We start from the raw sequence: 22,029 nt of genomic DNA, 5'->3' as shown, positions 1-22,029 counted from the left end.
GAGAAGCACTTCACAAATGTAAGGGATTATTTTTTATTATTAGAGATAGAAAGCAGTTGTCACTTGTCTAAAAGTCAGAATAATAGTGTCTTTGCATATGATTTCCATGTTTTTAAATAGGCATCTAGATACACAAAGACAGAGTTCAGGCTCCAGCATTCAAATTTAATTGGAATTCATTTTCATGCCCTCTCTGATTTTGTCTCTGTCAGCAAAGGATAAAACTCCTTCTGACGTTTCTGCATTGAGTTCCAAAATCACCTATGGAAAGGCCAGAAATGCCGGTGGTAATTTGAGTGGAGCTAATTCCCATTTTATTTTCCTGCAAACCTCTGTACTCGTAACCTCAAAATGTGTCAGGGAATTGAAAATGGGCAATGCTTTTTACTAAGCAATGTTCTGGAATAAAGCAAAATGATTGAAAGGCTATCCAAAGAATACTTTGGTTATGATCGTTTACCTTGTTCTGCTTACAAATGAATAGACACTCTTTGTCTTTAAAACCATGAAGGGCAATACATCTTTTGAAATCATTTTATTCTTTTGGCCTTTGAGGTATGAAATATTGCCTTGCTTCCCAAAGTGAATTTTCCATAGTAGACATTGCCCTTCTGGTCTAGACAAAATGTCACAAGCAATAAACTGAAATCCTATCAGTTTCTATAAATATGGACAAGAGCATCCTCTAGAAAATTAGACCTGTCAGAATGATGGTACAATGGCCAGGGGTAATTTTGTTAGAGAAGAACATCCAGTGTTTTGAGAAGCTACTGTTGTTTGCTTGTTTGTGGTCTTTACGTAGAGAAATAAATCCAGTCATTGAATATCCCCATATAAATGACTTATTGAGAATCTCTTGGATTTGTTTGCTAAACTATGACTTGCAGTGAGATATGTTATTCTGAGATGCAATTTAGAATGGCTTGTCTTTGATAGTTTGAAGAGATCACATGTACTCTACTGGTGGTGGCGAGGCCTAAATCTGTGGTAGGGGACTAAGTATTTGAGAAATGTAAAAACTTAGCTTTAAATGGTCTGAGTCTTTGAATATATTCTGCAAAAAGAAATTCAAAGCACTGAAGAGTTTAAATGACCCTACAGCATCAGGTTTCTAGTTGAGTCATGAGTTTTTAATCAAGACTTTATTCACACAGTTAAAGGTACACCAGAATGATAAGAGTTAGTGGTCTAATCCCTATCAACACAATATATTGGTGGCATTAGTGAGAGAGAGCTCTAGTTAAAGAAAGCTAAGAGTGGGAGAGAAATTAATTCATTTGGAGTTACATTAATTGCTCCAGCAGTATTCACTTATGAGAAAACCCTCATTAAGTTTTTCAAAGTGACCGATGATAGAAATTTTATATATATTCCCCTTTGGAATATGTGCACACATTTGAATGGGCATGTCTAGTGCTTTGGGACAATGAGACACTTAAAAAGCAAATGAAGAAGTCACTGATGAAATACCATTGGGAAATCATCTGGTTCCCACTTGTCATTTTCTCAGTTATCCCTCTGTTTCCGTGGGCATGCGTGGTACCATCTGGCGATGCCAACAGCAGCCCCACTGAAGCTGGGTTTCCGTCATTGTGGAGTATAATGCATGTAAAGGCTTGAACTTTCCTGAATAATGTGACAATTAACTATTGACTCGCATATGCTGCAGATCCTCCAGAATGTCTGAAAACAGTAACGAGTTTTCCCCTTAAAAATAATACTTGTTTCATTTAGCTACAAAATAATGGGTGCAATGGAAATTTATTTTGTGTTTCTTTGGAAAATCTGCAGCGGGGAAACATGGTAGCAAAGCACACCGTTTATGAATATGCTTTTAAAATAGAGATTTCCCCTGCTTTCCAAAAGTAGAGCATTCTTACAAAAACTTTCATAAGCCAAAATTGTGAAGAAGTGAAGAAGCAATTACCATTGATTTATGTAGAAAAAAATTCTGACTGCCCCCAGGCCTTAAAAGTATCCTCGCTTAGGCTTTTCTAATACCTACTACATATCTTGCTCGTGGATGTACAAAATAAATCCAGATAAAGCAGAGATGCTCACAAACATCAAAACTATGGCGACGTGATGCTGAGACGCTGAATGTAGTTCCCGGGAAAGGATCCTGGGGGCGCTACTCACTCAGAGTCCATGCTGCCTGCTTAACGCCTTGCAACCCAACAAATGCAGAAGCTGTTTTCATTTTTTGCTGTTTTCTGTAAAAGTGAAAATACTCTTCCGATTTCATTCAGTTAGCAGAAACAGCTACCAATGTAGGCCTTCCAAAAAAACAAAGTGGCGTGATGCGAACTTTGGAGAAGTGGGGGTTGCCTGTATATGCATAGCCTTTAGCCACAGGCAGTGTTGCTCTGAAGTGTCTCCTGCTCTTGTGGTACATTTCTGTTGTTGAGGTTGTTTTGATTGAGTAATCGCTAACGTAAACAACACGGAAATGAAATAACGAAAACACTGTCGGTACTGGAAATGTTTTCAGCAAGTATTTGGAAGAATTAGAATTACACAAATCTGGGGCGCCTGGGTGGCTCAGTGGGTTAAAGCCTCTGCCTTTGGCTCAGGTCATGATCTAAGAGTCCTGGGATCGAGCCCCACATTGGGCTCTCTGCTCAGCAGGGAGCCTGCTTCCTCCTCTCTCTCTGCCTGCCTCTCTGCCTACTTGTAATCTCTGTCTGTCAAATAAATAAATAAAATCTTTAAAAAAAATTTTTTTCTAAAAAAAAAAAAAAAAGAATTACACAAATCTGAACGCATCATTCCAGGCTGGCTGCATGGGAGGGAAGCTTGAAAAGTGAGAGCGATTTACAGGGTCTCTGCTGTGTGAGGACAGAAGCACTTCAGCCTTAGAAAAGGTTGCTGGCTTGTCATTCACTGAACGTGTCTGTTCTATGGACGGAGCTGTGTGTAAAACTAGCAGCCCAATGACAAGTTGGTTTTCAACGTCACATTTTCCAAGCACGGATACCTCAGCAGTGAAGGAAAAGGTGAAGATCCGATCAAAGACGTGAACAGCGATGACATCAAAGAGAGGACAGTTGAGGAAAATAACAATGGGTTATGTTTCTGGGCTTTGCCTTCATGCAGAGATTTGAGGTGGTGAGACTGAGGTTGAGTTTTGCTCAGCCTGCGTCCATGATTTGGGTGGGCTTCCAGCAGAAGCAAGATGGTAGCTGGGCTGTGGTCTGAGCAGCGTGTCTTCTCATTGGGGACAGTTAAAAGAGAATATAGCAGGGGTGTCTGGGTGGCTCAGTAGGTTAAAGCCTCTGCCTTTGTCTCAGGTCATGATCCCACGGTCCTGGGATCGAGCCCTGCATCCGGCTCTCTGCTCAGCAGGGAGTCTGCTTCCCCCCCTCTTTCTCTGCCTGCCTCTCTGCCTACTTGTGATCTCTGTCTGTCAAATAAATAAATAAAATTTCTTTAAAAAGAGAGAATATAGCAAAGATAGTTTCATTATATTTACTAGAGAAATAACACCCTTTTTTTACACAAACACTCCTTACAATGACTAATTGATTACTATTCTATATAAAAGGGTATACACTGGGGTGCCTGGGTTGGCTCAGTGGGTTAAGCCTCTGCCTTTGGCTCAGGTCATGATCCCAGGGTCCTGGGATCGAGCCCCCCATTGGGCTTTCTGCTCAGCAGGGAGCCTGCTTCCCTTCCTCTCTCTCTGCCTGCCTCTCTGTCTACTTGTGATCTCTGTCTGTCAAATAAATAAATAAAAATCTTTAATAAAAAAAAAAGAAAGAAAGAAAGGGTATACACCAAGGGTGCCTGGGTGGCTCAGTGGGTTAAGCGTCTGCCTTATGGCTCAGGTCATGATGCCAGGGTCCTGGGATCGAGCCCTGCATCAGTCTCCCTGCTCAGTGAGGAATCTGCCTCTCTCTCTGTTTCTTTTTCTCTCTGTGTCAAATAAATAAATAAAATCTTTTTTTTAAAAAAAAGAGAGATGTGCCATACGGAGAAAGATAGACGACAGTACAAGTACCCAAGTGTCATTAAGTGTCTGTTTATCTTCAAATGATTAAAAATCATTTCATCGTCTATCTTTTATCTCCCCTAGGGCTCCAATAAAATAAAATTTTAAATATAACCTTCTCTTGGGATCGAAGCACTTTTAGGCTGTGCTCAAAGACTCTGACGCTGGTATTTATGGGCTGATATTTGTACCACTTGGTTTTATTTTTTTTATTTTTATTTTTATTTTTGTACCACTTGGTTTCAAAAGTTTTCCAAGAGACTTTTTTTTTTCTATCCATTTGGACTCTTCAGTAGTATTTGTATAACTTCTCACAGTTACACAAATGGCTTACCTGGCATTCTTGGCAAAAATAGTCTCCGTGCCTGCATTTCTCTTTGCTCGTGGGAGACCCTGACTCGGCTCTGCCTAGCAGGAACAGAGTGAGGCCATTGTGTCCCTATGATGTCAGATACCCCCACATGTGCTTTTGGGATGAATCTTCAGGATTGTTCTCCAATCACTCTGTAGGGTTTAATTTTTCCATGTGAAGGGAGGGACATTCTCCTTCCCTTGGGGTATTTTGCTGCCCAGTCAATTACTTGGCTGTTATGTGGCGTCTTGGACAGCCTGAGGTGAAGGGAGGGCTCTGTGTAGACCTAGCCTTGGATTTAAATCTCAACTCAGCACGCAGAGACTGTGTGGCGTTCGGCCGGTCACTTAATTTCTCCGGGCCTCAGTGTTCTCGCCTGTAAAATGTAGAGAACACCCAGATTATCCTCCAAAGCTTGGAATGCTTCTAACAGGCTTTTTTCATTCCTCAGAAGGCAATGACTAAAAACCCATCTGCCAGGTGCTAGGATATCCAGGAGATGACTCCCCTTCAAAGGTCACCCAGGGGTCTCGCTGGAGGGGAGGAGTCCTATCTTGCTTGGTCTTGTCTCTGGCGACCGAGGTCTTGTGTACAGCAGAGGAGAGCAAGCTGGTATGTCATGTCCGAAGCAGGAGCTGGGCCAAAGTCCCTGGTTCACGTCGTAAACAGGGGCCGTGGGGTGGTGTTTCCTCCTGGAGGTACTAGTGCCTGTCTGGGGGTGGATGTCCCCATCTCCAGGGTTAGTCCCTGAAGGAGGTCCCCAGCCCATAGTTAAGGCCCTTCCCAATGCCCCACCTTGCCTCCTCATAGGGTCCGAGGCCAGCGTGTGTTGAAGAGAATGTTACAGGGGTGTCACGCCTAAACGGGAGGGGTAGGGAGGGGCTGTGAGGAATTGGGAGCCCTCTGGTGGGTGCTGGTGTTGCTGTCCCTCGTGGTCAGGCCCGAGATGGGTAGGGAGGCGGGTCCTCTGTTTGGGTTGCTGCTGCGGGTGCTGCTGCTGGTCCTTGAGACTGGGGCCCCATCTCCCAAGGTGGTGTGACCCAGAGGGGCCTTCGCGCCTGGTGCCCTGAGCCTTACCACTGCAGTTCCTGTTGCCCGCCCAAGACGACTAGATCCAGACTGTTCCAGCCCCAGCCGGTCCAGGAGCCAAGTTCATCTTGCCCCTTGCTCTTCTGACCCGTTCCTCCCTGGAGGTATTTTTTATCTCATGAAGCTCAAATTAGCAGACCGAATGAGCAGACCTCCTCACCCTGCGTGGGCCTGGGAGACTTTTCCGGGACAAGCAGCATCTGCCTTAGGAAAAGAAGGTGCCCCAGTTCATGTGGGACCTGCCCCTGGCTGGGAAGGCTGCTGCTTCACGGAGTTTTTGTGAAAATGAGAGATCAAGGAAGTGAAGAACGCGGCACAAAGCTTAGGGCACTTAGTGTGAAGGAACATCTGGTTTTCCAGGGACGGCGGGGGACTCTCAGAATGAGGGACAGTTAGGGCTCAGAACAGGCAAGCCCGGGGCAACTGGTCACCTTAGCAACATGCCGTGGGTGTCATCATTATCTCTGTGGTGGGTTGGTTGTGATTCTGACATAACAATTACTCAGTTTCATAACTTGCAGCTGCGTTAAACATCCTACCCCCCCCCCCCACCATACCTGTCTTTGATTTTTAGTGGAGTCATACTCTTTGTTTTATTTTTATTTTTATTTGTTTTAAATAGATTTTCAAATATTTTACAGTTTAGTGCCTTTATTTTATTTTTTTAAGATTTTATTTATTTGACAGAGATCACAAGTAGGCAGAGAGGCAGGCAGGTGGGGTGGGGGGAAGCAGGCTCCCTGCTGAGCAGAGAGCCCATCTCGGGGCTCGATCCCAGGACCCCCGGGATCATGACCTGAGCCAAAGGCAGAGGCTTTAACCCACTGAGCCACCCAGGGGCCCCCATACTCTTTGTTTTAAAACATACATTTAAAACACAGTTACACCAAGGATGTCACTTAAAGAGACAGTTGATGCTTCACAACATAATAATGCTATGTTCCTTGGGACTAATGTCTTGACCTCTTCATCTCACTTCGTCTATGCTCACCATAATTCCACACACATTTTTTATTAGAAAAGAGACGATACAGAAGGGTAAGTTAATGCTTATAGAGTACTCGTTTAATCTGTAGAGCAGCTCTCTGTAGCCAGCATTATTATTACTCTTTTAGAGATATGGAAACTGAGGTTCAGAGAAGTTAAGTATCCAAGGTTACACAGCTGGTGAAATTGGAGCTAGGATTCCAGTTCAGGTTTCTGACTCTGATGCTGTCCTTCCCTTGCTTTCTAACCCTCATGTAAGTGGTACATTCTTATTTTACAGAGGACTGCTGTTAAGCACTTGCACCCGGATCCAAGTGGATCTTCTCTATAAGGCTGTGATTTGGAACAATTTATTTATTTTCTCTAAATCTCAGTTTCCTCATTTATAAAATAATGATCATAGTACTGACATTGTGGTATTATTATAAGGATTAAAACTAATATTTATAATGTGGATATATACTGGATAATGAATATTATCTTGTTGTTGTTATTGTTGTAGTTATTATTATTATTATACTGAGCTCTTACTTATGTCCCAGAAAATCTAGTTTTGTGGTCCTTCATCAGCTCATTCCAGAGGTTCAAGTTCTCCAGACTCTTAGGAAGGGTACCATGTGAATAATTAGAAAGGCTCATGCTGTTTTCGCTAATCCTTTCTACCAAGCAGTGTGGTTTGTGACAAGTCTGTTATTGACAGAACACTCCAGATGATGTCTGTATCCGCTGCTAGCTGAAATGCCAAATAAAATCCTCATGAGTTCCTGTAATAGACAGCTCTGGGCCTAAGACCGTTCCAGATGGACAGCTAGTGAAACACTCCCACTGTTTATTTCCTACATTTTGAACACTTTCAATCTAATTTTAGCTCATAATAAAAATTTTTCTTCTAGTGACTTATTTTGATAACTTCCTAATGAGAATTTTGGAAAAAAGCAGTTTTTTTTCATATAACGGATTCCAAGAAACATAGGTCAATCATCTACAAAATTTCTCTGAATTGTTTGTGGTTTTAGGTCAAATGGAAAATAACCTTTTTAAAGAAAGCCCTTATTTGATCACCGCTTTGCATTTCACTCACCTTAAACTACATGATCTTTTCCTGGAAAGGGGAGAGGCCTTTTGTTCCTCACATGAAATGAAGTTTCATTTAAAATACACGTATGCTGGGGCGCCTGGGTGGCTTAGTGGGTTAAGCTTCTGCCTTCGGCTCAGGTCATGATCTCAGGGTCCTGGGATCGAGCTCTGCATCTGGCTCTCTGCTCAGTGGGGAGCCTGCTCTGTCCCCGCCCCACTGCTCTGCCTAATTGTGATCCCTCTCTCTCTGTCAAATAAATACATAAAATCTTTAAAAAAAAAAAAACAAAAAAAAACACACACGTGTGTTGGAGGCCTGCTGTGCACTAGCAGCTGTTGTAGCGTGGGGGAGGGGAGGAGAACCCAAAGATGCACCTTGCTGCCTGGTAAGGACTGTGGATGCCACTGGAGTGATGAGAGCTCATTAGATTCTTGCATGTGAAATGCCTGCATTTGATTCAAATGGCCTTTTTTAAAGTTCATTGCAGGTTCTTGCTATTTCATAGGCAAATTACAGTTCAAGCTTATAGTCCCAATCTTATGCAAATTACATTCATTTCTCATATTAATTGATGAAGTTGATCTCCTTAGATCTCTTAGAATATGTTACTGCAGTGACAGCGTTTGTACCTGGCTCTTAAATTAGTTTTGTAGGCATTTGGCATAGGAAACACCTCTTACCAAACACACAGATGGTCTTTCCATTGGTTGACTGAAATTACATTTTAAGGTAATACGTATTTAAATCACTAGGTTTTGGCGTATTTACTTAGAAGCATAACTTATCATTTTATAGATGAGTCTTATGTGCTGGCAAATTGACTCAGAATGCAAAAGGAACAGCCAAAAATGAGCGTTAATGTATAGTTCCTTTTTTCATTTTTTTTTTCCCATTTTCCATTTGTCACTTTTGATCTTCTCTTAGGAAAACTGTCCTGTTTATATGGCAGCATGGAGATTATTGACTATCTCTACTCTCAAAATTACATTTTTCATGGTATACAGAAGTCAAGACTTTTTAGGAAGAAAGAAATCATGCCTTTGTGCTATAATTTTTCTACCTTGCTTGACCAAATTCATCATTATTTTGATGTTTATGTCTGTTGGAAATAACCTTCTCTTCTGTCTCCAGGCTGTAGAGAGAGAGATCTGTGGGAATGTCCATCCAATAAGCAATGCTTGAAGCATACAGTCATCTGTGATGGGTTCCCCGACTGTCCTGATGGCATGGACGAGAAGAACTGTTGTAAGTGCCTACTTGCTTTGGTCAACACAACTTTGTTTATGTTAAACACTAATGATTAATGCTCATTTTGAGTGTAAACTAGAAATTTGGAAATAAGTATCAGATCTTTTTGATAAGTATCAGATCTTTTGATTAAAACTCCACTTACAAAAACACATGCAAGGACATAATCCAGCTATATAAATTATATTCACTGTGATACTATTCCAGTGTTATTTATCACATGGAGGAATTAAAACACTCCAAATGTCCAAAAAGAGGGGACATAAAATACAACCATAAGATGAAATAATATGCAGATGTTAAAAATCAGTTTAAAAGAATAATTCCTCGGGACGCCTGGGTGGCTCAGTTGGTTAAGCAACTGCCTTCGGCTCAGGTCACAATCCCAGAATCCTGGGATCGAGTCCTGCCACATCGGGCTCCCAGCTCCATGAGGAGTCTGCTTCTCCCTCTGACCTTCTCCCCTGTCATTCTCTCTCTCACTCTCTATAAAATAAATAAATAAAATCTTAAAAAAAAAAAAAAACTTTAAGAATAATTAAAAAATAAAAATAAAAGAATAATTCCTCCTGGGTTCATTACATGTCATTAGCTGAATGAAACAAAATATAAAGTATTATGTGCACTATTGTCCCAAGTTTTTAAAGTACTCATGTCTGGAATATCACATAAGGATTCACTCAGATTGGCCAACTTTGAGCAAGTTTCCAGCTAGCATCAGGGGTCTTTGTATGGATTAGAAAATATACCATCTCTGCAATCTGTTTGCATGGAGCACTGGGTGTGGTGCAAAAACAATGAATACTGTTACTCTGAAAAGAAATAAATAATTAAAAAAAAAAAAAAGGAAAGAAAAGAAACTGGCTCCCGCAGTTGTGGGGGCTGTCAAGTTGGAAGTCTCTAGGGTAGGCCAGTAGGCTGTATATTCAGTTAAGAGATGATGTTGCAATCTTGAGTCTGAGATCTGTAGGGCAAGCCAGTGGGCTGGAGATTTGGGCAAGATTTCACTTTTACAATCTTGAGACAGAATTCCTTCTTTGGACAATCTCAGTTTTTGCTTTATTTTGGAGGGTAACCTGTTCTATTTAAAGTCAATCAACTGTAATAAAAAAAAATACTAATCTTTTGTGCTGATAAAAAGAAAAAATATATATATCATCTAAATGGCCAGATGGAAAAAGAAGCACCCCTTTGGGAGAACCAATTAGAAAAAAGATGCTGTTTCCTTCAGGTTGCCCCTGTCCCAGGCTAGGATGCATGATCTGGGCAGCAGGGTTTGGGTGGGAACCGTCTTGGAAAGCACAACCCATGAAATGGTAGGCCAAAACTCTGATCTTGGGTCACATGTTTACTGTTGGACTAATAACTTTACCCAGACAAAAGTAATTCTAGTTAGAAAATGCCATGTCCCAGTGACACTAATCTGGGTCTTCTGAGGCTGTGGGGGACCTGAACAAAATCAGCTTCCCTCAAAAAAGGAGAAAGAAAGGAAATGGATATTAGGTAGGCTATGAAAGGTGTCACTGTGATTTGTTTCTTTTTCTTTTTCTTTTTCTTTTTTTTTTTTTTTTTAAAGATTTATATATTAGAGAAATAGAACAATCAGGGAAGGGGCAGACGGAGAAGGGACAGGAAGAGAATCCCAAGCAGACTTCCTGTTGAGCGTGGAGCCAGACACGGGCTTGATCTCATGACCCCTAGATTGTGACCTGAGCCAAAAATCAAGAGTTGGATGCTTAACCAGCTGAGCCACCCAGGCGCTCCGACAGTAGAGATTTTTAAAGAATAAACATTATCCATGCGTGTGGACAGAGCTCGTTTCCATCCTGTGGTCACTTCATTCTGCTTGGCTCATGCCACTTCAGACTTTTAACCCTCGTTTCTCAAGTCCTGGAACTTCTGTGGCTCTGGGTCCCACTTTTTCAATCCTAGTGTTACAAGAAGTAGATGACTCAGTCACTTGGAGATGGTAGCCTTGTTTAAGGGCTTGCTATTTGTAGGGACTGGCACCCGTGGTCTGAGTTTTTACCAATTCTGTGACTCTGTCTTGATACCTGTTTGGAGGCCCCGGGAGCGCAGCTTTCCTTCCTTCCACGCTCCTGCGGACAGAACATAACGTGCATGTTAGCGAGAATCACACCCGTTTCTGAAATGTTTCCGTCCTCTCGCTTCTTGTTCCCGGTGCCAGCGTTTTGCCAGGACGATGAACTCGAATGCGCGAACCATGAGTGTGTGTCCCGTGAGCGCTGGTGTGACGGGGCAGCCGACTGCGTGGACAGTTCTGACGAGTGGGACTGTGGTGAGCTGCGTGTGTCCGCCCTCGGCCACACACTCTAACACCCTTCAGCCATTTAAGCTTAATAAATCCTAAATGACTTCACAGAGTTTATTAACCAATTTCACCTGTTTTGTTTAACTATGATAAAAGCTGGCAGCAAGGGTTCATATATGTTGTCTCCAACTCACAGAACATTTCTCCCTAAGTTATCTTGCTGTTTGAACTGTTTATGTGGCAGATGTTTTCACATCTGGGTTCAAATTTTTCTGACTGTATAACTACTAGAACAATTTTTAAACTCTTTGCTATCACCCAGCTTCAGCGATGACTAATATTCTGTCATTCCTGTGTCATCGACACCTCCTGAATAGGATATTAAAGTGGGTCTTCCATCTTCCTTGTAGTCTTGCTCCAGATCCAAATGAGATGAGTCTAGTTCCTCACAGGGACGGGACTTAAAGACATCTCCCACCCGTACCTCCCGTGTTACAGTTTGTAACCTTGAGCTTGATTAGTTCTGTTGTCCTTCACTCATCTCTCTCTCCCTTCACTGGGCTCTTCGTTCAGTCCTTTGCCTCCTCTGGCCCCAGCACGATCATCGTTTGTGGTCTGATGAATTGCACAGTGTTTCTCAAGTTACCTGTGGTGTGTTAAGTAGAGAGGAAGCCCTTTTATAAAATGGGAATTAGCACGTATCCCAGATGAATCCTAACTTACCATCGATTTCATACCCTTGCCTTCTCACATGCTTTCTTGAACGGAAATGATATGAATGAAGGTACCACCAGCTCTTTATAATTATGCAAATCATTGGGTGAACTTCATGGGATCGGGCCCCACCTCTGGTTGTCTTCTAACTCCTAAAGGAAAGTTAAGGACTGTCCATCTCTTTCACTAGAGCTAGTGGCTCTTTGAGGGCAGAGAACGTTTCTGATTCATTTTTTCAGTTTTCCACCACCTTTGCAGAGGGCAAGCACTCACCAAATGGCTCTTAATTAAAATAAATAAGAACAAATGTATGCAAGTGAAGCGAAAACATGTAGAGTTAGCATTTGTTTTCCTGAGAAGAAATGCTTTCTAATTAGGGTTTTCCTTTTTTTTTTTTTTCTTTTTTGTTCTCCTCAGTGACCCTCTCCAAAAACGTGAGCTCCTCTTCGTTCCTGATGGCTCACAGATCTGCCATAGACCACCACGTGTGCGCGGACGGCTGGCAGGAGACGTTAAGTCGGCTGGCCTGCAAGCAGATGGGTTTAGGGTAAGGTTAGTAGTTTGTAGCACTGATGAATTTCTCAGGGGACTTTGCGGAACGTGCAATAATATTTTCCATATGAATGCAGAGTGAGTGAGTGCTCTCAGATAGAGCCCTCCGAAGCATGGGAAATGAACCAGGTGAGAGGACCGCATTTAATTACAGGCACCTGCTCGGAAGAGACTGGGGTGAAAACCCGCTTTGGTAAAGCCTTCCACTACAAGTAAATGAAGTAATTGTATTTTAAGTACTTCTGAAAGGAATTTGTAAAAGCACGAAGATGGTCTCTTCCAAGGAACTTGGATGAGAAAATCTTGAGATTTTTCTCCCAAGAGCTTATTGAAAGTTTCTTTTTAAGCAACACACATTTTTTAATATGTTGAGAAATAGAACTTAAAGAAGATGGTATTTGAGTTTACCCTAAGTAATTCAGGAAGTGTAAATCAGGAAATAGTTGACTATTTTTGCTCCTTAGCAGAATGAAAAGACACTAGCTCTGGCTTTGATACAAACAGACTGAGACCCATACTTTGAAAGTTGGATAACTTGCTATTTTGTGGGATTTTCTTTTTCAGTTCTATTGGGGATGGAAAGCAATAATTGAGGTCTTAGATGTATATGTGGGTGTGTATGTTCATTCACATATTTTTTCTTTTCAACTACTGATGTGTGTGAGAGTTGGGGGGAAATGTGGAAATGATAGAAATAAAAGATAAAGGAATTTTATAAAATTCTAGAATAAACAAAATTGAGTAAATGTCATTTCCCAGGATTCCACTGAACAAACTTGAAACAATTTTACAATAATGAGTGATCCAGTTTTGGGATAGCAACTAGCAGCACATTTGTTTTCCCAGTTTGAAAAATGACCTAAATCCCAGTATCTTCGGCCCATTTTTCCCATGTAAAGTCCTACATCTTTGGAAAGTTGAGTAGCTGATGCTAATTTGTAAGTAAAGAGCTTTAAACTTGGCCAGAGTGGAAAAATGATATTTACCAAGATCCATTAAATTATACTTCATTTTCACAGCCTCCTTATGGTGTCTAAATGAGATGGGATGTGATTATGATTACAGATAAATGAAAAGCCTTTTGAATGAGATTGATTTAACTCTCACCAAGACACAGGTTCTTTCTTATTTTGAAAACTTGATTACTCATAATGATTGACAGCTCTACTGAGAGTTTTGAGGGAGAGTTGCAACCACAAAGATTTTGCCAGCAGAAAAATTCTTTTGACAAGCCACTCTGTTCTATTGCAAATAGAAGGGATCTTATTTTAAATGTTCTCCTTGATATTTCTTCTACTTTTTTGCATATTGGATTTACATTTTTTATTGTGATAAAGTATGCATAACAGAAAAACTCAGCATCTTAACCATTTTGAAGTGCAAATTCCATGGCATTTAGTATACTCACAAAGCTGTGCAACCATCTCCATCATCTGGCTTCTTTCACTTAGCATAATGTTTTCGTTGTAACTGTGGATGAGCACTTTGGTCCTGTTCATGGCCGAATAATATTCCATTGCGTGGCTACACCACGTTTTAAAATCTGTTCATCTGATGATGGACATTTTGGTGGTTTCCAGCTTTGGCTATTGTATGTGTATTGGATTTTTAAAAAAATTCTTACTCTATTTGCTCCATTTGGTGTTAATTCAATATTTAGACATTTTAAAATCTAAAAGGACATTTAGATTTTTTAAAAGATAACTTTATTTCACTAAGACTAGGAAAGACTAGGAAAATCTGAGAGAGCAGTGTGGCTGGAAAACCAGAACCACTGTTTGACTGAGTTAAGTGAACCGACTGAGTTTACTTAACTCAGTCAAACAGTAAGTAGTGATATATAAGTAGTGATATGTCTTCCAAGGAAATGATTAAGAAGGGTAATCTTAGTATTTTTGAACTTTTTGATTGCCCTCAAGTTTACTCTTCAGTTTACTTGGGTGGGTCATGAATGGAGAGAAATCTGGAGAGCCAGGCTGGAGTAGGAACCAAGATAATGGGCAAGATCAGGCCATTAATTTCTGCAGTAGAAATCTGCTGTAACCACTGTCCCTGGAGATCAGCTGCTGTGCTGCAAATTCACAGATTTTGCCACTGATGCCTCAAATTCTAAGTAACCCTGTACTTTGAATCAGATTCAAAGTCCCTACAGAAGAGCCTGTCTGGCCATGACTTGTCATTGACCGACACTCCAGCTGCCAGAGGGAGGGTTGAAGGGAATAGCTATCCCCCTTTAGCTTCTGGAGTGGGGTGCCTGCCTTTGTGCCTTCAAACATACTCCACATCAGAAACCTGAGTTTATTTATTTATTTTTTAAAAATTTTATTTATTTATTTGACAGACAGAGATCACAAGTAGGCAGAGAGGCAGGCAGAGATAAAGAAGGAAGTAGGCTCCCTACTGAGCAGAGAGCCCGATGCGGGGCTCGATCCCAGGACCCTGGGATCACGACCTGAGCTGAAGGCAGAGGCTTTAACCCACTGAGTCACCCAGATGCCCCAGAAACTTGAAGTTTAAAACACAACCCCAGCTAGTTCTATTTAGTATCTCTTTCCTATGGTTTTTTTTTTAAGTATCTGCTGATGGGTCTTGACCTGGAGTAGGCATTGTATGAAGGAGGCAAAGGTAAATAACATCATCCAAGACCTTATAATGTAGCGGGGATGATAGATGAGGAAACAACCTAGAACCTAAAGTTGGGAGAAACTCCCAGACTTTTTGTCATCCGAGAATGTTTCATGTAGGACATAGCATATGACTTACTGCTTAAAAGTACATAAGAAAAATAATCAGCTCTAATATTATCTTGATAGTATAATATAGATTTATTAGGTCATTCATTTATTAATTCAGTGAACATTCATAGAGAAAAGCATTGTAGTGTATTGTCCCAAACTAATATACTTTAAATCAAATGGGGGGAGGGTCCCTTTTGGAGCTAATTCATCAAAAATGCAGGTCTACACCAAATGACGTGTGTTGCAGGGCTTCTATTGAAATGCTTTCCTGATAAGGGCAGTCAAGGGAACACCTGCACTTGGAGTTGTTCAAACCCGAATTATGCCTTCCATGTCTAACGGCGCAAATGCTCGGCTCTCAACTAAGTGCTTGCCCAAATGAGAAGATTGAGGGTACTTTGCTGAATCTGAAATACTTTTTAACCCACATCTCCAGATATCTTGAGTTCACCCCAGCCTGGAATTATGATAGCTATTTGATTAGACAAGGATATAAATCAACCCTAAGTTCTCCTGACAGTATATTGACTTTGCTACCTACACGTCCAGTATTAAAAACATATGGACGTTTATTTAATCAACAAAACAAATCAGAATTTAGACTGCCCTCTAATACTTGCCAAATGCTCAGTTGAGACATCTGGTATTTGAGGAAGTTGGTCTAAGAGAATGTGATTCTTTATGTCTCTTGGCTTCATGAGCTTTATCTCTATATAAAACCAGATCATCTGGAAATAGGCTTTTCTATTTTGGCAAAAATTCCTTTATGGGGTCAGTTGCAACATGATTTTATTCCTTAATCTTTTAGAGTTGATCAATAGAAGCAACATCTTCCAAAGAATGTTTCTTTGTCTTGGGCAAAACCACAAAGATAGCTTCAATTATGTTACCTAGGAGTCCCTGATGTAAGGATTTATATTGGACTTTTTTTTCCCTAAAGTATACTCCCAGGAAAAAGCTTCTAACTTCAGATTCCATTTGTCATGTAGGGACAGTTTACTTATTGATGGACTTACATGAAGCTCAAAGACAGACTAATCCTCTGTACTCGTAAATCTAGCTCAGATTGCTGGTCCTGTGCATGTAAACCATAGAAAAGAAGCTCAAAAATCTTACGGTCTTTTTTTTTTTTTAAATTGCGATGTAATTCACATACCATAAAATTCACTCTTTAAAGTATACAATTCCATTGTTATATATTCACAATATTGTGCAGTCATCACCACTGTATAATTCCTAAACATTTTCAATTTGGAAAAGAAACCCCATGCCTCATCATAATCCCTCCCCATTTCTCCTCCCTAAACCCCTGACAAACACTCATCTACTTTCTGTTTCTACGAACTCGCCCATCATGCACACTTCATAGAAATATAATCATATACCCTTTTTGTCTGGTTTCTTTCACTTAGCATAATCTTTTCAAGGTTCATCCGTGTTTTAGATTATTTGTTTATTTACTTATTTGACAGAGAGAGAGAGAGATCACAAGTAGGCAGAGGGAGGGGGGAAAGCAGGCGCCCCACCGAGCAGAGAGCCTGATGCGGGGCTCGATCCCAGGACCCTGAGATCATGGCCTGAGCTGAAGGCAGAGGCTTAACCCACTGAGCCACACAGGCATCCCCATGTTTTAGTATATATCAATGCTTCATTATTGTTTATGGCTGAATAATATTCCATTGTATAGGTATATCCACACTGATTATCCATTTTTCAATTGATGAATAGTTGAGTTGTTTCCATTTTTTGGCTTTTATGAAAATGTTGTTAAAAACATCCATGTACAAGTTTTTGTGTGAACTTGTCTTCAGTTTCTCTTGTGTATATACTGAAGGCAAGGGTAGGAGCAAGAATACTAGTTAGAAGGCCATCAAACTAGGTGAGATATTTTGGTGACTCAATCAGAATGGTAGCAGAGAACATAGTGATAAGTGGTTTGATCCTGAATATATTTTAAAAGTAGATCCAATAGGACTTCCTGGCAGATTGGATGTTAATTAGGAATTGAGAAGAAACAAGAAAGAGGCATCAAGAGTGAGTGAAAGGTTTTTTGATTGAGCAAGTGGGAAGATGGTATTGTCTAAACTGAGATGGGGAATACTGTAGATGAAGCAGGTGTGGGGAGAAAGATCAGTTCTGTTTTGGACATGTTAATTTGGGGGTGTCTGTTAGACATCGAAGTAGATATGCTTATAAGGCTTAAGTCCAGATTTTATTAGTGAGGTTGAGCTGGAGCTATATATTTGAAAGTCACCTGGATACAGATGATACAGACTTATGGGACTGGTGACATACCCAAGAGTTTATGTCTAAATCAAATTTAGACAGAGAATATAAGAAGACTAAGGGCTGGGGGCGCCTGGGTGGCTCAGTGGGTTAAAGCCTCTGCTTTCAGCTCAGGTCATGATCCCAGGGTCCTGGGATCAAGCCCCACATCAGGTTCTCTGCTCGGCGGGAAGCCTGCTTCCTCCTCCTCTCTCTCTCTGTCTACTTGTGATCTCTGTCAAATAAGTAAACAAAATCTTTTAAAAAAATTAAAAAAGAAGACTAAGGGCTGAGCCCTAACAAGTGGGAGAAGAGAAGTAGTAAAACCAAAGGAAATGAGAGAGGATAACCGACAGGGTAGGAGGATGTGATATCCTGGAAACCAAGGGATGAAAGTGTATCAAGGCAAGACAGTGGTCAATATGTATCAAAAATTGCTGAGAATTCAAGTAAAATGAGGATTGAAAACTGACTGTTGGTTTCAGCAATGTGCATGTCATTGACATTAACAGTTTAAGTAGAGTGAGTGGGGCAAAAGCATAAGAGATAGTGAAAGGAAAGAAATAAAAGATAGTATAGAACTTTTTGAAGGGATTTTGTTGCAAAGAGATGTGAGCAGTGGTTGGGGAAAGTGGGGTTCAAGATGTTTGGTAGCTCCATTTCCCTGGAAGCACTCAGTTTCCCATGGATAAATTATTAATAGAGACCTGCCATCATAGGAATATCATGTTCAGTTACTATTGAATATTTTTTTTTCTCCAGATTCATTTGTTAATTCCTAATCTCAAGTGTGAGGGTATGAGGAGACGGGGCCTTTGGGAAGTGATTAGGTCATGAGTGTGGAGCTCTCATGAATGGGATTTGTGTTCTTATAAAAGAGATCCAGAGAGCTCCCTCACCCCTCCTACCCTGTGATGACACAGCAAGAACGTGCACATCTATAAACGAAGAAGTGGCCTTTTACCAGACACCAAATCTGCCAGGACCTTGATCTTGGATTTCTCAACGTCCAGAACTGTGGGAAATAAATTTCTGTTGGCTATGAACTACCCAGCCTTCTCAGAAGCATGAACAGATTAAGGCAAAAGTGGATCTACTTTCCGTCAAAAGTCTTCTTTCATTCCACCTATTTATTTTTATTTTTATTTTATTTTATTTTTTTAATTAAATTTATTTATTTTCAGCATAACAGTATTCATTATTTTTTCACCACACCCAGTGCTCCATGTAATCCGTGCCCTCTCTAATACCCACCACCTGGTACCCCAACCTCCCACACCCCCCCGCCACTTCAAACCCCTCAGATTGTTTTTCAGAGTCCATAGTCTCTCATGATTCACCTCCCCTTCCAATTTACCCAAACTCCCTTCTCCTCTCTAACCCCCCATGTCCTCCATGCTATTTGTTATGCTCCACAAATAAGTGAAACCATATGATAATTGACTCTCTCTGCTTGACTTATTTCACTCAGCATAATCTCTTCCAGTCCCGTCCATGTTGCTACAAAAGTTGGGTATTCATCCTTTCTGATGGAGGCATAATACTCCATAGTGTATATGGACCACATCATCCTTATCCATTCGTCCGTTGAAGGGCATCTTGGTTCTTTCAATAGTTTGGTGACCATGGCCATTGCTGCTATAAACATTGGGGTACAGATGGCCCTTCTTTTCACGACATCTGTATCTTTGGGGTAAATACCCAGGAGTGCAATTGCAGGGTCATAGGGAAGTTCTATTTTTAATTTCTTGAGGAATCTCCACACTGTTCTCCAAAGAGGCTACACCAGCCTGATGTGGAGAAAGGGGAACCCTCTTACACTGTTGGTGGGAATGCAGGTTGGTGCATTCCACCTATTTTTTTAAATCAGATAAGTTTAGATGATTGTCCCCAATTAGTGAACTCACCATAAACTAGTTTATCTTTCTTTAACTTCATATCCCTTTAATAAGCTCCTTCTCTTTCAAGTCTGGCTTGTCCTTCATCCATGTTCCATAGGCACATTCCTTCCTGCTTCTACCTCTTTGTCCATAAATGTCCATACATTTCCTGTCCAAATCCTTGGGCCTCACTCAGGCCCTAAGACATCTGTGAAGACTTTCTCATCTACATGATGTTTTTTTTAATCTGTGCTTCCTGTGGGACATAAAAATTGGCATTACGCAATTTCCCTCTTAATTCTATAATGCCATATATTCTTATTTTTATTTTTATTTTTTTAATTCTTTATTTCCCAGAAAGATTATACAAAGTAGGATTGGCTACTCTTAATTGTGTGCCAGGTTGTTCCGAGTCCTTAATATGTATTAACTCTATTTGTCCACGTCATAATCCTGTAATAGATGTAGTGTTGTTACTTCTATGTATGAGGAAATTGAGGCTCAGATCAAGAAACTTTGCAAGGTCACAGAAAATTATGGTGCCAGGATGCAAGTCCAAGCAAAGGCAAAGGGCCTCTTGGATATGATGAGTAGGTCCCCTACGGCACCCAGTTATTCAATAAACATGACCTGATTGATGTGGCCAGCCACCTTCTTACACATAAATCCCTTTTAGTCTTTGTGTGTATGTGTGTGTGGGGGGGCAAGTCTTAATACCATACCACCTCATGATCTTATCATTGTGGCATTTTTAAGTAGACAGTAGTGAGGAGGTGTAGCAGTGGGGGAATAGTAATCATGCAGGCCAACAAGAGAAATGTTTTTCACTTTCTGAAAAGTCACTTATAGTAATAACAAGGTGCTTGGCATAATCTAAGTAGAAGTTAGCTGAAGCAAATCCAAGGTGTTATTTTCCTTCACACAGAGGCTTCACAGTTCTTCTAGCAGATGTGTAGTTTGGGCACAGGGAATTAGATCCTACAGGTGTCCAAGAAGCTGCTGGTTGAGTGATTGCCTGGGTGAGAACAAAATCACAGAGTCCAGTATGTGGCTGTACAGGTCCCTGGAACATGCTAATCTGGGGCGAGGAAGAAGAATAATTTTCCTGAAAAAGTGCTGTATCCTAAAAGAAGTAAAAGTGTTTTTTAAGTTCTTCCATGAGACCACTGGGTATGAAGCTTAAATAAACCAAAGGAAGTCTGTCAGTTGTCCTGAAAGCATTTCCATATGATCGCTAATAGCACACTCTGCTGAGAATTTGGATATTTGTTAGCAAGCTGAATCTCAAATTGTGTCACTTGAGTTAATGAATATTTTATGGAATGAAAAGGAAACCTCTCAGTGATGTAGAGAAATTCACCATTTTTAACTAGAATGGAACTATGTGGGATCCTGAATTAATCAGATGGATTTTCTACTCTCTTACATTCCATTTTGTGCTTAAAAAAAAAAGTTTATCATTGGAAAATAGATTCATATCCTGATTTTTAAAATCAAAGATGGTTCTCCAGAATGAAGTACTATCAAAACTCAACATTTAGCAAAAAATATTGGGGCTGATTTGAACAAGAAAATTCTAGAGTGGGAAGAATCAATCTCCATAATATCTCTGAGGGCCTTGGATTCCCCAGTCATCATAATGATTGTAGTATTGTCATTGGACGTGAATATGAGTAGTGAGTCCTGGGAAGTTAAGAACACGATTTACAGCTTGAATGATCCATCAGAAATTGACCAACGAGGTTTGTCTTATTTCTGTTAGAAGTCCTTATTTGGCAGCTTACTTGTTCTGGAACATAAACCAGAAGACTCCTGGTTCTGACACGTTTTGCATATTGTCTTTCAAATCTACTGAGATTTGGCTTGCTTTTACCTCCAAGGCAGGACTGCTGGTCACTCATCTTATTATCTGCATGACAGACCCACTGGCCTTTTTAGGCCTTTTCTTATTATTTATACAGTTTGGGCTCAAAATCCAGTTTCTTACTGTGGCCTGTAGAACACTGGCCCTGCCTCTTCTTTTTCTTAGCATTCTCTGCCTCTCTGCTGAACTTTAGACACACTGACCCATTACTGATGTTCCAACTGCAAACTCATTTCCTGCTCAGGGGCTTTGCCTCGCTCTTCCTTCTGCTTGGAGTGTTGATCTGTAGACTTCCACAGGATCACCTCCATCTCACCGTTCCTACTTCAGCTAGTACATCAACGACTTAAAAAGGTCCTTGGCAACCCTAATTGAAGCAGCTTTCACCCTCACCAAGTCTCTGCTTATTTTGTTTTCTTCAAAACACAATATCAGGAATTATTTTTAACACGTTTGTAATTTGTTCCTCTCATTAAAATAATAGCTCCTTGAGGAAGGGGCTTCACCTAATACAACACCGTTGCGTTGTCTCCCTTTCTGGTCTACCTTATTAACCCCATAGTCCTCAGTGTTAGCCTTTGCACATCTGTCTGCATCATTTGTTTACGTTCTGCTAGGGTAACATTCCTTCTGAGATCCAACTCACTTCATAGCAAAAGCCACTTCAACACTCACTCATTAACCCAGTGTTTCTTTCATAAATGTCCAATCTGATGTCTTGTCTTCAGATTTTTACTTAAATTCTAGTTAGTTAATATATCATGTAATATTGGCGTCAGGAGTAGAATTTGGTGATTCATCACTTACCTATTACACCCCGTGCTCATCACAGCAAGTGTTCTCCTTAATCCCCATCACCCATTTCTCCCATCCCCCACCCACCTCTGTCTGTCAACCCTCAGTTTGTTCTGTGTCCTGAAGACTCTCCTATGGTTTGTCTCCCTCCCTCTCCTCTCCCCCTTCCCATACGTTCATCATTTGTTTCTTAAATTCTACATA

General features: G+C 40.7%; 1 protein-coding gene across 4 annotated transcripts in view; it reads left to right on the top strand.

Annotated features, from left to right (window-relative positions):
- The window catches only part of CORIN (corin, serine peptidase), a 249,441-nt gene that overhangs the window by 189,613 nt on the left and 37,799 nt on the right, over window positions 1–22,029 (top strand). For all 4 annotated transcript variants that reach the window (XM_032334231.1, XM_032334230.1, XM_032334229.1 and 1 more), the window contains 3 exons: window positions 8,629–8,742; window positions 10,934–11,044; window positions 12,149–12,278. In XM_032334231.1, coding sequence (XP_032190122.1) covers window positions 8,629–8,742; window positions 10,934–11,044; window positions 12,149–12,278 — 355 coding nt within the window. The remainder of the gene's footprint in view (window positions 1–8,628; window positions 8,743–10,933; window positions 11,045–12,148; window positions 12,279–22,029) is intronic.

Source organism: Mustela erminea, chromosome 2 (assembly GCF_009829155.1).
Source record: "Mustela erminea isolate mMusErm1 chromosome 2, mMusErm1.Pri, whole genome shotgun sequence".
NCBI classification, from domain to species: Eukaryota; Metazoa; Chordata; class Mammalia; order Carnivora; family Mustelidae; genus Mustela; species Mustela erminea.
Note: the sequence above shows the minus strand (reverse complement) of the source record. Positions and strands in the feature narration are given on the sequence as shown.